Here is a 14,685-nt window from a genome sequence, read left to right as displayed (position 1 = left end):
ACAAAGAGTGGGAAAACATCATGCAAAGCTTTCCCAGTTACGTCTGAGAGGAAGTGCCCATGTAACCCTTCATCGCTGGGGGAAGTTGTTCAGAGGATAGGAGCTGAAGAATTGGCACATGCATAGTATCTTTCTGCCTTCTCCTTAGGCCACTCCCTGTGAGAAGCCCATACACCCCATTCTTTCACCACTCTTAGCCCTGAACTCCCTTACGAAGGAAAGGGAGAGATTTACTTACAACCTTGAAATGCCTACTGTGCCAAACATTATTTTATTTTTTGACATTCTCCTTAAATCCACCACATTGCTGTAGATAAAACACAAGAGTCACAGAACGTAGGTAACTCATGGGACGTGGTTGCACAACTAAGGGCGCATGATGTCTTCAATAATAAACGCCTCATTTAAACCCTTGTCCACTTACTTTATGGGTTTATCTCTTTGAGACTCTTTGCTAATCTCATGAAAATGACTTCTGAGTATTCCCATACATCATTCTCACCCTCAAAGTGTTGGTTTAAAACTTCTTTGAGACTATAATAACATCTCTTCTTTCAAATAAACTTTAGCTTCAGGCAATGACCTTCAACATGAATGAAAACCTCTAATCTAATGCTACATTGATTATTGGCATTGCAAGAGTGTTTGGCCCCAACGCTGTAGACTTCTGCAGGGTCCTCTATGTTCATGAAGGAGACTGGCAAGATGAAGCGCCCTTTACAACTTCCATTCCATGGACAGTTCCACAGAAAATTCCTCAAAACCGACTGGCAAATATTTGCGTTACACAATGTCTTAAAACTAGGGACTGCAGATATCTATAACTAAGTTTTCAAAACAAAAACAGAAGTCTCAACATGGCCTTGCGGTGTCAAGATGAACATGAGGATTCAGCCCTGCACAGCTACTCCTCCCCGTTCTTGTTTCCAATGGTAACAGGATGTCTATGAAAGCATTCTATTATGGTACCTCGTCATTCCAAAGTCAATTTAGGGGAGGAAAAAAGCATGGCATCATAAATAGACTGTAGACTCCAATTTAAATACCAATATTACTGATCATTCCTTTAAAACCTTTAATTAATTCCCTTGTTACAATTAATGTACTTTTCAGAGTTGTCCATTGAAGTACTAAAATGTCAGGATTAACATTTACAATAATGCATTTCTTTATAGTAAATTTTACTTTTAAAATAAGATCCAAGACCTGTTCTGACCTGAAATTTGATGTGAATTAGAAACTCCATTAATCAGGATGTAACTTGTTAGAAATATTCAGTGACTGTTATATAGATTAAATTTACTTACTTCATTGGGCTGCATTTTATTTTGAACCCAAAACAAATGTTAGTATCTTTAAAAGAATTAGTTCCTAGAATTCTAACTTGAAGACTGTAGAAAATTCCCAGGAAAGACTTTTGTGATTTAATCTGCAAGAATTCACTGATTTTTACAAAATTATAAAATTATCAGTTATTAAAATATTGCCAGTTTGACCTTCATATAAACATGCTCATGGTTATCATACTGTAAATGTTAAATCTACCTTTCATTAATTTATTTTTTAAAAAAACAAACCTGATATTCAAGTAGTCAAGTTAATCAGAGGTTTCTTTGGGTTTGCCTCTGACTACATCCAAGTTTTTTTTAAATGATATTATTCTAAAGTGCACTTAAAATTTCAAAACACAAGTATCTACAAATTGTTAAAGACAAACACAGAGGCAGAGTGAGAACTACATTTCTAAGCAAGTTGTGAACTGTACATGGGAGCTCTCTATCAGAAGGGTTAGTTCATCGAATTTAAAAAAAAAAAAAAGAAAGAGAAAGCAAGAAAACAGGAGGAAGGCAATCCTCCCCAAATGTTAAGGTTGCCAAGTTTATACTGGCTGGCTTACAATGAGTCAACAGCAGGCCTGTCAAAAACACTGCATCCACAAAGACCAAGGCATTCCTTCAGGTAGGTAAGCTGGAGATTGCCTTGGAGGATCAGCAAGATTCATGGCTTGAGAAACCAGAACTGTTCACATTCGTTTTCCATTTGCACGTTTTTCTGAAGGAGACCGTGGCAAGCTTTGAGCACCCGAGCACCGTGATCAAGGCACAGTGCCAGCCCGGCTTCTATACCATGTAGTTCCTTCCTCCTGTCTGTCCTCCCTGCTTACCATACATACCCTGGGCCTCGGTGGGTGGCTATTCAAAGAAAGTGGTGGGGCACATTTGATAAGCATATGTCTTAAAATAACTTCTCTGTGAGTTTCTTCCAAACTTGCTCTAGCCCAAGCATGGGCATTCCCATCACATTCTCAACCTGCCTCACACAGATGGGCATCCTTGAGTGTAGACTTATATTCCACCACACAAATCAACTTTTCATTTAGTAAATTACCAAAACTAAACTTTGATCACAATAAACCTGTGTATAAAAATAAACCAGAAAAAAAAACTACCTTGAAGCAAGCTTTATAAAAGTGAATCAAAATAAAAAGAACAGTCACCTTAAAAATTTAGGAAAAAATATATGAATGTTTCTATAATATATATAATTTAAATTTCTAAGGGGAAATCAACCTTAAATCCATGTGCTAACTTTTTCAATGCTTCCACTCCAGACACTATCCTAAACGTCCAAATTGGTTTGGCAGCAAGAATAAAAAATCTGGAAACAGAATTAGGTATGATTTCTCCGGTACATGTTTTTAAAGGTGGGTTTTATTATTTTTTGGAATGTATACTTATAGCAATTTAGAATGAATGTTCATAGGTATTTTTGTCTCTGTAAATGTAATCCCATTCTTAAAACATACTTGGAAAAATAATGACCCCCTCCACCCGAATGACCAGGTTGCAAGCAGTTGGCTTCCTCAGCAGTTTGTCCCAGTTTCTAGAGATCTGCCTTCCCTTCTGCGAGCTAGCTCAGTTTCAAGGGTCTTGCTGGGAATAAACACTGTTATTTCACAGTGATTAAGTTTTCAGGCTACCCACATCCTACAAATATAATTTGAAAGAAATTTACCTTTCCATCATTAAAAGAAAATATTGTTGCTTTCGTTTTTAAAGCTAAATCTATTACCCTGCTTGGGTATGCTGCACTCTTCTGGGCATAGAATTTCATAGCAAGTATCAACATAATCAAGCCATGAAGTCGGATGTATCAAGCCATAATTTCTTATTAACCAGAACTTTTGAATGCGTACCTGGCACATTTTGCACAAAACCAGCACACAACAAATAAGGATGCCTGAACCTTAAACATAAACAGCCATATAGGATTTCTGACTGGGTTTTCTATTTTTGCACACAGCCCAACACCTGGAAACAACTGTACTGTGGGCACTCTCTTCGAAAGTGCCAGGTGTTTTCCTCTGGTCTAAGCCAACAAGTAGAGGGCAAACTAAAATCACTGTTTCGGAGAAGGTTGATGGGGAACAATGCTGCTACAAAACAGCTTCCAGGAATAGGAAGTATGTCCAATTTTCCTTTCTGGCAACTGTTTCTTGTTGGGGAGACAGGGGATTCATAACACGGTTTGGAACATGTTCTCTTGTCCCTTCACCCGGAGGCAGGGGGTTCCCAATCAAGTCAAAATGTAGATCTATGCAATATCAGCAGGGCATTCCAAGCGATGTCATGGGAGGTGGAGCCAGTCTCCATGACATTCCATGAGACTGAATACTGCAAGGCTGTCTCGAAAACAATCTCTATTGGACCAAGTCTTTCCTTCGCTGGGAGTTGTCGCATCCAAGACTTAATTTCAACAGGGTTCAATTTATTGCTTGGAGCTCTGGCAGCATAAAACTGTCTTCTTTGAATGGAAAATTTGACCAACTGCGATGAGGTAAACGAATTTCGAAAGTGGGGGAAGTGTGGGGGAGGCATACAACTTTGTTTTTGGAAGGGGAACGGGGTGCTTCTTAAAGCACCAAGCAATCCCCAAACCCCAAGTCTCCGTGGATTTTTGTGTTAGTGAGGCAGAGCCAAGGGCTCAGACGCCCTGTGGGGATAGGGAGCCTAGGGACTGGGTTTGAGAGTTACCGGGCTCCGGGGAATCCCTGTCTTGGGTAAAAAGAGGTGACTGGAGAAAAGACACGCTTCAAAATCATCCATTGCCCCGCAATCCCCCGCGTTCTCCTCGGGATCACCAACTGGCGAGCGCAGGAGCATGCAAGCGCTACCGCATTAGCCGCGGTCACTCGAAGATCCACCAGCTTTGGGGCTCCGGACTGAGTGGGCTTGGGGCCGTGTAAGCTCGGACCAGCTCCGGCTCGGCGTCTCTGGACGGGTCTGACCGGGCTCCGGGGCTCAGCTCCCGCCCTCGCGCTTCGTGGGGAGCTGCGACCTCTCCGCCTCTGCCGGGCCCCGGCGAGGCTGCGCTTCCCGTAAACTCCCCGCCCTGCGCGGCCCCCTCCCCGCCTCGGCTCCACCCCCGCGGGACCCTGGGAGGCGTGAGATTGGCCCGGACGCGCTGTCACTCTCCGGACGCGTCACCGCCCTCATTTCCAACCGCCGGGAGACCGGCAGTGCTATTAGTGCACGGCGGGGCCGGAGCTGAGGGCAGCACGGTGCCTGGTTCGCTCGCACTTGCCGGCAGGTCGGCGCGCTCGCTCACCTGAGTCGTGTCCCGGGGCCGCAGTGCCACCGGGCTGCACGCGCGCCCCCGCCCACCGGGACACGCACGGAGATGGGCAGCGGGAGAAGTTGACGAGCCCCCCACGCACGCGGCCCCTTGCTGCCCTGAGGTGCGCCGCCCCTGCCACCGAGGTGTCTGCCGCCCTGCCTCAGATGTGCGCGGGACACCCTGCCTCCGCGACTGGAAAACTTCACCCCAAGTCCAAAGTGGGCTCCGAGGGCGGTGTCCGCAGCTGGACCGCGGGGCTGCCTGCGAGGGAACTGTCCTGCGGCTCCGGGGCGAGGGGAGGGCGGGGACCCGCTGGAAACTTTCTGACCGACTATCTTCCTAACCACTGCGTTTTACTGTCTCCTCTCCCCGCAGGGGCTGCAGCCATCGCTCTGTCGCGCGTGCCTGTTTGCCAAAGGAGCCGCCCCGGCGAGGAGAGCCGGAGGGAAGCCGCTTCCAAAGGGGAGACCGGCAGCTCAGACACGCGCTCTGGGCGGCCTGGATGCGCTAGAACCGGCCCCGCAGCCGCTGACGGCCGGCGGCAGCGAAGTTTGGCTGATAAGCGGCTCGGCGCCTGGCCCCTGGACAGACTGCCAACCGGCGGCTGCAGCGACCGAAGCGATGCCCGTGGGGGGCCTGTTGCCGCTCTTCAGTAGCTCCGGGTGCGGCGGCCTGGGTGGTGGCCTGGGCGGGGGGCTTGGTGGCAGTAGGAAGGGGTCTGGCCCCGCCGCCTTCCGCCTCACCGAGAAGTTCGTGCTGCTGCTGGTGTTCAGCGCCTTCATCACGCTTTGCTTCGGGGCAATCTTCTTCCTGCCTGACTCCTCCAAGCTGCTCAGCGGGGTCCTGTTCCACTCCAACCCCGCCTTGCAGCCGCCAGTAGAGCACAAGCCCGGGCCCGGGGCGCATGCCGAGGACGCCGCCGCGGGGCGAGTATGGCACCGCGAGGAAGGCGTGCCCGGGGACGCCGGGGCTATCCTGGAAGACAACTTAGCCAGGATCCGTGAAAACCACGAGCGGGCTCTCAGGGAAGCCAAGGAGACCCTGCAGAAGCTGCCCGAGGAGATCCAAAGAGACATTCTTCTGGATAAGGAGAAGGTGGCCCAAGACCAGCTTCGTGACAAGGAGCTGTTTGGGGGCCTGCCCAAGGTGGACTTCCAGCCTCCCATCGGGGTAGAGAACCGGGAACCAGCTGATGCCACCATCCGCGAGAAGAGAGCAAAGATCAAAGAGGTGAGTGCGTAAACCCTGCCAGAAATCCCACTCACGCTGCTGTTTTCCAGGGTGGGATGATAAACGGTCGGAACTTAGGGCTTCAACGTTATCACGTAGAGGCAGGGGAGATCTGCGCTCCCACTGCCAAAGGCTGCACGTTTTCCTCTTACGACCTTAGGAGATGTGGCCGGTTAGGATGTGAGGCTGAATCTGGTTGAAGTTACATGCTGTGCTGAGCTTAAGCTATAAGAGGTAGGTGTGAGGGACTACCCGGGCAGGTGATGCACTGCCTCCCAGCCTGCTGCAGTTAGTCCACCCTGAGAAGAGTCACTGCCCTGGGTTTGCAGCCCCCCTCACGAAGGCTTGCAGGTGGCTTCAAATTGAAGCTGACGATCAACGCAGGGCATCAGTCACGCGTGGTACAAAGGTTATAACAGTGAGCCAATGCGCCCAGTGTTCAGTCATATGGCCTTCTCCTGCCAGGTGGCATTCTGTGTGTATGTAACAGGCTGTCAACGTGAAACTTGAGACTTCCTGTCAGTGGGCCACTTACTATCCATTACCGATTTAAAACCTGAGAACTACACACACACACACACACACACACACACATACACACACACACACACACACACACGGGGGGGGGTGGCAGAGACCTACTGCTTTTTGTATTACTGGAACATTTTCAGAAAAGGGGTATTCTCGGTGACGCAACAGGTCAGCCTCCACAGCAGCTCAGTAACAAGCTCATCCTAGAACAAACATGGACTTTGGTTAAGTCCTGTGTCATTTCTTTCTGGTTCTTTTCACTTGCAGCCTGTGAGTGGCTTCTGTCAAGTTTAAAGGTGAAGGAAATCCTCTTTCAGGCTATCATTTCAAAGGTGAAAACTGAGGACTTAAAGCTCAAGAAGCAGTTAGTGACCAAGTTGAGACCCGAAAGAGGGAGCAGAGGCTTCCTTCCCATTCACCATGCTCTGGGGACATGTCTCCTTCCAGGCTGCTTCCCTGTGTTTTCCTGGGACTCCAGACCTGCAGGGCTATGGTAAAAGCTTGACATCCCAACTTTGGCTAATCCTCTAAAGCACATTTTAAGGGGATTTATTCTTTTTGGAGTTTTTGTTTTAATATTGGTTCAGTTATCAGGAAAGGGTCATGATAGCATTTTCAGGAAGTGAACACAATCTGGAGGCTGTTGAGAAATTTAAGGTAACTGCAGAATGGAGGCAGGTTGATTGTCATTAGATGTGCCTAAGACCGGCTGAAACTGGATAAAGTGTCGTTGAGCAAGTTCAAGTGGACTTGGGTCCCTTTTAGACGTTTCTGAGAATTGTGCCTTTTAACCCTCCAGGCCCATGACTTTGTTTAATCATCCTTCCGGCTTTCCGCTTTGCAGCCAACCCTCCTCAGGCACAGTGGGGGAATGGGTTCTGCTATCCTGAGCAACTTTTCCCAACAGTTTTCCTTCTCTGTGAAACCCTGACAGAACTACCCTTCCTGGAGAACAGAACACGCTTCTGCCTCTTCCTAAACATCTCCCCATCCTTACCTCTTGGACTTCTTAACCAATACAGCCCATTAAAGTTTACCCTCAAATGGTCAGTATCTGCCGCTGTCGATGTTTGAAGAAACTCATTTACTCATGGCATGCTTCTGAATTCATGTGAGTGGCCAGTTAATCTGGGCTGTAGTTGTAGGAACCAGAAATATTAAACACGAAAGCATTAAGAAGCTGACCATTAGTGACTGAAAAGTGGATTTAGAAGAGACACTGTGCCCACTAGCAGTCCACGAGGGCAGCATTTTAGCAGTATGTATATCTGCTTGCTTGTAGACCCTTCTTATCTATGTCTCTAAATCAAAAAAAAAAAAACTAATTTACCATGTCAAGGAAATTTATGAAGCCCTCTGTCATGTGGTGCCAACATCTTAGAACCTAGTTCAGACTGCCCTGTTTTACATAAAATGTTAGAACCAAATGCATTCTTTAAAATCCCAAGCTGTCACGAAAACCCCAAGCAGTCAGTCAGCATGATTTGCTTCAGAGTTTAGTCAAATACCAACAGGAAGAGGGGAGAAATGAATTATGATTTTCCATTAGAATAGTTCAAACAGACACAGTCCGTTGTAAACCAATACCTCATGCTAGTCTCTTTTTTCATTGTTATTATTACTCTTTGACAGCTTCGTGCAAGTGTGTAATTAGTTTTAGTATACCCCCGCCCAACACACACACATACCCTTACCCTCAACTCAAGCAATTTTACAGGACCTGGTGTTTGACCATGGGGAGGAAAAGTTGTTGTCAGTTGAGGATGACACATTAAACTCCACTTTTATACATTAGGTTCTATTTCCTGCATTATAGGCAGCTTGCCGTGGTGTCGTAGCTTTTAACTTGGTTCTGTTCTTGTTTCTGTATGTTCTATTTCTGTTCTTGTTTCTGTATGTTCTAGTTGTCTTCATACTTAAGTTCTTATTGTGCTTGAATGCGCTAAAACTTTTATAGTTACAGTTTAGAAGCTATAGAATTGAATTTTAGTCAGGCTTTTATTTTGTCAGTTTGGTTCGGAGGCCGTCCACACTGTTTTTATATTGCTGACGTATCTGTGCTGTTGGTACCACACTGGATTTTTAATAAGTTTCTGTCTTAGGGGAGGTAGGCTGCTAATTTGAAACAGGACATTGCCTCGGCCAAAAGGTATTGAATGAATTCTACTAATTCCAATAATGATGGATTTGATGTAAACTCTCGTCTTCCCACCCATGTGAAAACATTGTAAAAACATTTGTCCTAGAATTTCCCTGATTTCTGCTACATGCCAAATGTGTGTTAATTGTTGTGAATTTGATCTCCATAAAATTTTACTCAAGTTATCCTGTACTTTTAAAAAAAAAAGGTTAAAAGCTAAATAGCTTCATAGAATTACTAGGAACGGGCTCTATTTTCCTTTCTACTGCACCTTTTTTAATAAATTATTAAGGCTTTTCAAGTTTTTTTTTTTTTGTGGGGCAGTCACAACAGTGAACCTACACTGTACCTTAGGATGAAGGCCCTAATCTACTTTAACAACGAACATACTTTTCATTTTCTGGAGTTGTGGAGTATTCTGAGTGATAGAAGAAAACAAGTCACCCTTTTCGGACTGGAGTCCCATAGCATAAGGGGGCGTGGAGTTCTGCAGGCTGGCATACTTGGGTCTGTCACATGAGGCTTTAAGACCTGGCAGCTATAGTCACAGCTGCCTTCTCTTTTCGTTCCAGGCCTATTTTTGTATACTCAGACACATAAGAAAGGTGACTAATAAGTAAAACACATTTTGTTACATCTTACACTAGCGTGTGTGTGTGTGTGTGCGTGTGTGTGTGTGTGTGTGTGTGTGTGTGTGTGTGTGTGTGTGCGCCCATGTGTACCGAGCACAGTTTACAGCTTATGTTAAACATTAACTATTTGCCCTTTGGCTCAGATGTGAGGATAAGTTACCTTGACAAACTGAAACAAAACCACTTTTATTTTGAAACTTGGCTTTCCAGGTGACTTTTATGGGTTTCAGTGTGGAAAAGCACATTTAGAGCATAATGAAGCTCTCCTTTGAAGTCCCGTGCCAAGGGGCTAGGACACTTCTGGGTTGTTTGCCAGTCCCTCAGCCCCTTAAGCCCTGCTACTTGATGCTCCTTATAAAACAGATACTAACTAGTACGAGCCCGTCCCGTGCAGGGATCCCACAACAGGGGAACTGTTGAGATTTGTGAAGGGTTCTGTCTTCACCAAGAAGATGAAGAAGTCAGGAATTCAACAGTGTAAAGACTAGAGGAGGTGCTAGCTGTTGAAGTTACATAAGCACGAAAGACTGTGAGTGGAAGTGAACCGTCTTCAGTTTAATTTTCTGCAAGCCATGCCTCAAGTCCTAGAAAGGAGATACGTTGATTCCCTTCCATCAGGCAGCTAAGATTCACTTAAAGGAGCTGTGCATAGGACTTAGAACCTGGTAAAAAGTGGTAAAAGGCAGCTTAAAAATATCCACCCCGGGTTGAAACTTTTGTAGCAGTCCTCAGGTGAGCTAATCAGCTAAACCATCTTGAGAACCTGAAAAAATGCCTGTCTGAGAGATCTTAGTTTCTTGGGATTTACCGCAGAACTTACATACTTGAATTAAAATGTTTTCAAAGCTTTGATACATAACTTCGGTACTAACAGGGGCTTTCAAGGTATGTGTCAAGGTCACAAGGAAAGATATGGACAGATGCCTATGAAGGATGAAGGCTCAAATGCAGAGAGGATGTGAAGTGCCCAGGACCTAACTTCACACCCTAGCCCAATAGGCTTTTAATTTCTTTTATACCATATAGGAAACCATAAACATAATATGTTTTAATTAGCCACAATAAGATCAGAGGTAAAGGAAATGATTGGAAAAATCATCTAAATAAATAAGAAAGGAAAAGGCTAATTTAAGGGAGATGGTATGTTATTTGGAGGGGAAATGGCTTTTCCCTTTGTTGATAGCCCGCTGCCTTGCCTGATGGTCAGTATCTGAGCTCCCTAAAATCACCTCCATGCCTCATGCTCTCTTAAAAAGCCCTTATACAAATGCTGAAAGTTAGTTTTTGGTTACCAACAATATACCAGGAAAACACTAGCCTTGAGGTTTTTTTTTTTAATTTTAAAAATTAAACGTATGAGTTAGATCATAAAAGATTACAGCTGCATGAGACTTATTTGGCACCTTGGCTCATTATGTACACTGTGGTAGAGTATCCAAAACACCAAGATTTTTCTGGAAATCACCAGTTAGTGGCAGAGTTGGATTGAGAATAGAAGTCCTGATTCTTGGTGAGTACGGTTCACTGTCCCTGTTTATACGGACTCCCAAAATAAGAATTAGCAGGATGGTCATATTTGTTCTCTACAGACCCTAATGTAGAATGAGCATAAAACACACGAGACCCAGCTCTGTCTTATTGTAAAGTTTACTTGATGGGTTTTAAGTAAGCCATAGTAAGCTTAAAAATATAGTACTGTGGACGTGACTCACAAGATTGTTTTTAAGATTACACATCTGGGTGTGATGTGATGTGATGTGGTGTGTTTTTCTCTGTTTATAAAGTTCTCTACAAGAGTAGAAGCGTTTGTAACCGTCACACTCTATATGTTTGTGTAGAGAAGTGGTGAAGAAAAAAGGGAGACACAGAGGGTTACAATATAGAAAAAGATGTGGGTGCCCAGAGACAGAGAGGCGCAGTGACTGGGGGAGCTCTTCAGACTGTAAATGCACGTGCTCTCCACCCATTGCTGTAGATAGCAGGATTCCTAGTTAACCTGAGAGGACTCTATAGGCTTTTGTGGGTATATATACATTAACACACACACACACACACACACACACACCAATCCATGGACCTCTCTGTCTCCTTGAGGTCCTGGAAAGGCTGTCTGAGTGCACTGTGCAATCCCTTCTTCTGCCCTGTCCACTTGCAGCCAAATGAGAGAACTATGGCTCTGGACCCAGACTACCTGGATCTGAGTTGGGCCTCATCACACACTTAACTCTGTGACCTTCATCAAGTTGCTTAATGTCTCAGAAGGTCATTTTCCTTATTTTCACGCGAGGGTTATGTTAGCACCTACTTTGGACCAGGAGGTGTAAAAGTGATCTTGCACAAAGAGCTTACATGGTAACTGGTGTGCATCTGGTATACAGCAAATGCTACTTGCTTTTATGTCACTGCTGTTACTTCCCAGGGGACTTTATTTCCTACGCTGATTAATAAACCAAGGATATAGTGATAGAATTTCAAAAGACAGTTATAATAGTTAAAATTGTGTTTTGATGACGAAAGTGATTCATGTGCTGTTCCAAATGATCTTACCAGATAGGTGTGGCTTTTAATTGTGCTATGACCAACTCTAATTCCCTTACATAGCTAAATTCCAACAAGCCTCAGTATCTTAAACTACCTTTAAACTTAACTACTCCCGGCGTACGCTTCATGTTTCTGTACCCGGGAGCGTGAGTGAAAGAGGACCTCGTTTCTACAGTCAGAGAGGCTTTCTCTGAAGTCCTCAGGGTTGTCACAGTCAAGCTGCCCCCTTAAGTACTGACATGAGTCCTCAGAATAGACTGAGCAAAGTGAGTTTTAACTTGTTTTGTTCTTGGAAGGATGTGGCAAAGAAGTAAGAAGAAAATTATAGTTTAGATTGGCAAAAATTGTGTAACTATGATAAACTCTATAACAAGAGCTAAGCACCTGATGCTCAGTTTGTGAAAATTAGTTATATTTTATATATAAAAGCTCTTGGCTTTTTTTTTGAGAATTTCATATTGAATTTAACTATATCAGGTTTCATATCAAAAAAGACCCTCAGATATCTTGAGGCCTCATACTCACCTCACTTATTGGCCATGGGGCTCAAATGGACTTCATGAATGCCCTCGGTGCCCTAAGGATGCTCCAATGGATTGCATGAAATGCCCTCAGTGCCCGAAGGATGCTCCAGTGGACTTCATGAATGCCCTCAGTCCCTGAAGAATGGGCTGCAGCAGTGCAGATCACTGCCTGAGTAGACCAGTTCCCACGGTGACTCTAATGGGCACCTGTGCCTGGGAGACGGGCTGGCCCTGCTGTGGCCCTCCTGCCTCAGCCCTGCTGAGAACAGCTTGGAGAGAGACAGAGCAGCTTCAGACAGTCCCTAAAAAAGCAACGCTGGGTGATATTTGTTCTTAAGATAACAGAGGCCACCCCACCCCCACCTCCACAGGGTCCTGATAAAGATTTCTGTGATCATCAGGAACCTGAAAGAAAAGCAAATGAGATTACGGCTTAAGAGCATTTAAGAATCAGTGCTTGCCTCTTGTGAATCAGAGAGTTAGGTAAATCAGAGCCCAGCAGTCCTGTACTTAATGCAGATAGATAAAATAGAAAAAAACCCAATGGCCTTTGTGTTTCCGTGGCTTTTTTTTGTAAGCCTGATGCTCTCACTCTCTGCTTCTCTCTTTCCCTCCCTCCCTCCCTCTCTCTCTACCCATCTCTCTCTCACTGCAGTCTGTCTTCCCAGATCATACTTAAGCAAGTACTCAGCCCCCAAGTTGCTACACTCTTCTCTGATCTCAGCAATATGATACTAACTTTTATCTGCATTTTTATGTATTTCTGTGTAGTTTTTTTTTTAATTAGATTGCCTAGAGTCCAGGCCCTCCCATGACTGTTTATCATGGGAACTTGATGTGAAGGTAGGTTTGAAAATGAGGTGGAAACCAAATGAATAACACCCGGTTGTGAAAGAACAGAGTTTAATAATACAGTACAACATAACTCTAAGACATTTTTTGTTGCCACACTCCTGGGGAAGCCTGTTTGTATATGCCAAGGGTTTATGGGAACGGGTGTGGCAGTGATTGTTACACCAGCCTATGAATGACTGTGGTTGAGACACAAACTCACGGCCTACAAGCCCCACTGCTCTTGCTGGAGTCTCTATTCTTGTCAGATTCTTTCTAGTGAATGGTCTTTTCCGGATCTCCCGAGGAGCACTAACCTAAGGGACGAGAACTTCAGAGATAAACACTCCTGGCCCTTTCTGAGGGTGACAGTCTAGATTCCTGAGCTGAACCTGAGGCTGTGATGGTCTGAAGTTCATTTTCCTTTCAGGGGAATCTGCTCAAGCCGCTAAAAACCTGTGCTTGGTCATCTTTGTCAGGGCATAAATGAAAAAGACAAGACAGGTGTGGATGCTTAAGGTAGCGCATGGGTACGTGCCTGTCTCAGCCTTGTTTCCAGCTGTTAGGACTTTACCCTTCTTGGATGTGGAACATGTAAAAGGCTACGGCATTGAATGTGCTTGGTCGAAATTGTTGTTCTTTGCTTTAGCAAGGGAGAAAGTAAATCTTAGAAGCAGCTCATGCCTTTCCTGTGCTGTTTTCATTGTAAGCCAAGGCCTGTTTTTGCAAAGACAGCTGAAGTGTAGGTGAGGGTTGCAAGTGGATTTAGCACTCTGTGTCTGTCTAATATGCTAACTCACTCACAGTTGTGACCGTACTACCGAGGCATGCTTTTATTGCTTAAATTATCTTCTGTTGCTTTCTGAAAGCATAGTTGATCACATAAAAGCATCATGATTTACCATTTCTTTGAACCTGAGCATTAATTTTTTTAAGTATAAAAACTGCTAAGATAAGCCTTTGTCTGGTAACTTCATCTCATTTTTCCTGTAAGTAGATTGGACTGGAAGATCACAGTAGCTGGAGTGTTCCTCAAAGCATCTGTTTTCATCAGTGTTATACTGAAGGTAGTCTACTAAATCCTAAATCTTTATGGATTTTGTTGGCGATGAGACAGTGTTTTGAGTTGGATTGCTTCACTCTCCAGAAGCTCAACCCCACTCAGTTTAGCAGTTGGTCTTTTGAAATTGAAGTTAGTGTTTTCTTCTTGAGTCCCTGAGTGCTGCGTCTCTGCTGATCTGTGGGTGGTGGGAGAGATCTTCCTTGGTTCAGATTCATTTGGCATGTTAATATTTAAAATAAAAGTTGAAGGTTAAAAAATAGTCCAAACACCCTTCAGAATGACTTTTTTGATGTCAAAAATGGAAGTCCTTGCATAGTTGAATTCTTAAAAAACTTACCCATAGGACACCATTTACACCTTGTAACCACTCACCTTCTTATGTTTGAAAGAGCAGGCTAATCTTTTGTGGGTCAGAGACCTTTGGTGGTGTAAACAAGCATGCTTTTTATTTAAGTTATTTCTAAATAGAAGGAAAGCCTGGTGTTAATGAAGTTAGGGATCGCTCTCTTTGGTCTGATTTCGGGCTAATTCCTTCAAATCAAATGTTCATAGTTGCAGTATATAGGATGTTTAAGA

General features: G+C 44.5%; 1 protein-coding gene across 3 annotated transcripts in view; it reads left to right on the top strand.

The window, feature by feature from the left end:
* Window positions 1–3,614: 3,614 nt before the first annotated feature.
* The window catches only part of Man1a1 (mannosidase alpha class 1A member 1), a 173,663-nt gene continuing 162,592 nt past the window's right edge, over window positions 3,615–14,685 (top strand). Inside the window, exons 1-2 of one of the 3 annotated variants that reach the window (XM_050137957.1) lie at window positions 3,615–3,837; window positions 4,993–5,847. In XM_050137957.1, coding sequence (XP_049993914.1) covers window positions 3,811–3,837; window positions 4,993–5,847 — 882 coding nt within the window. In that variant the 5' untranslated portion in view covers window positions 3,615–3,810. Of the gene's footprint in view, window positions 3,838–4,505; window positions 4,761–4,992; window positions 5,848–14,685 lie in introns of those variants that run through there. The other 2 variants (XM_050137958.1, XM_050137959.1) reach the window with 2 other exon arrangements.

The sequence above is a fragment of the Alexandromys fortis genome, unplaced genomic scaffold (genome assembly GCF_014885135.2).
Source record: "Alexandromys fortis isolate MF-2015 unplaced genomic scaffold, M_Fortis_MF-2015_v1.1 scaffold_14, whole genome shotgun sequence".
NCBI lineage: Eukaryota > Metazoa > Chordata > Mammalia > Rodentia > Cricetidae > Alexandromys > Alexandromys fortis.
Note: the sequence above shows the minus strand (reverse complement) of the source record. Positions and strands in the feature narration are given on the sequence as shown.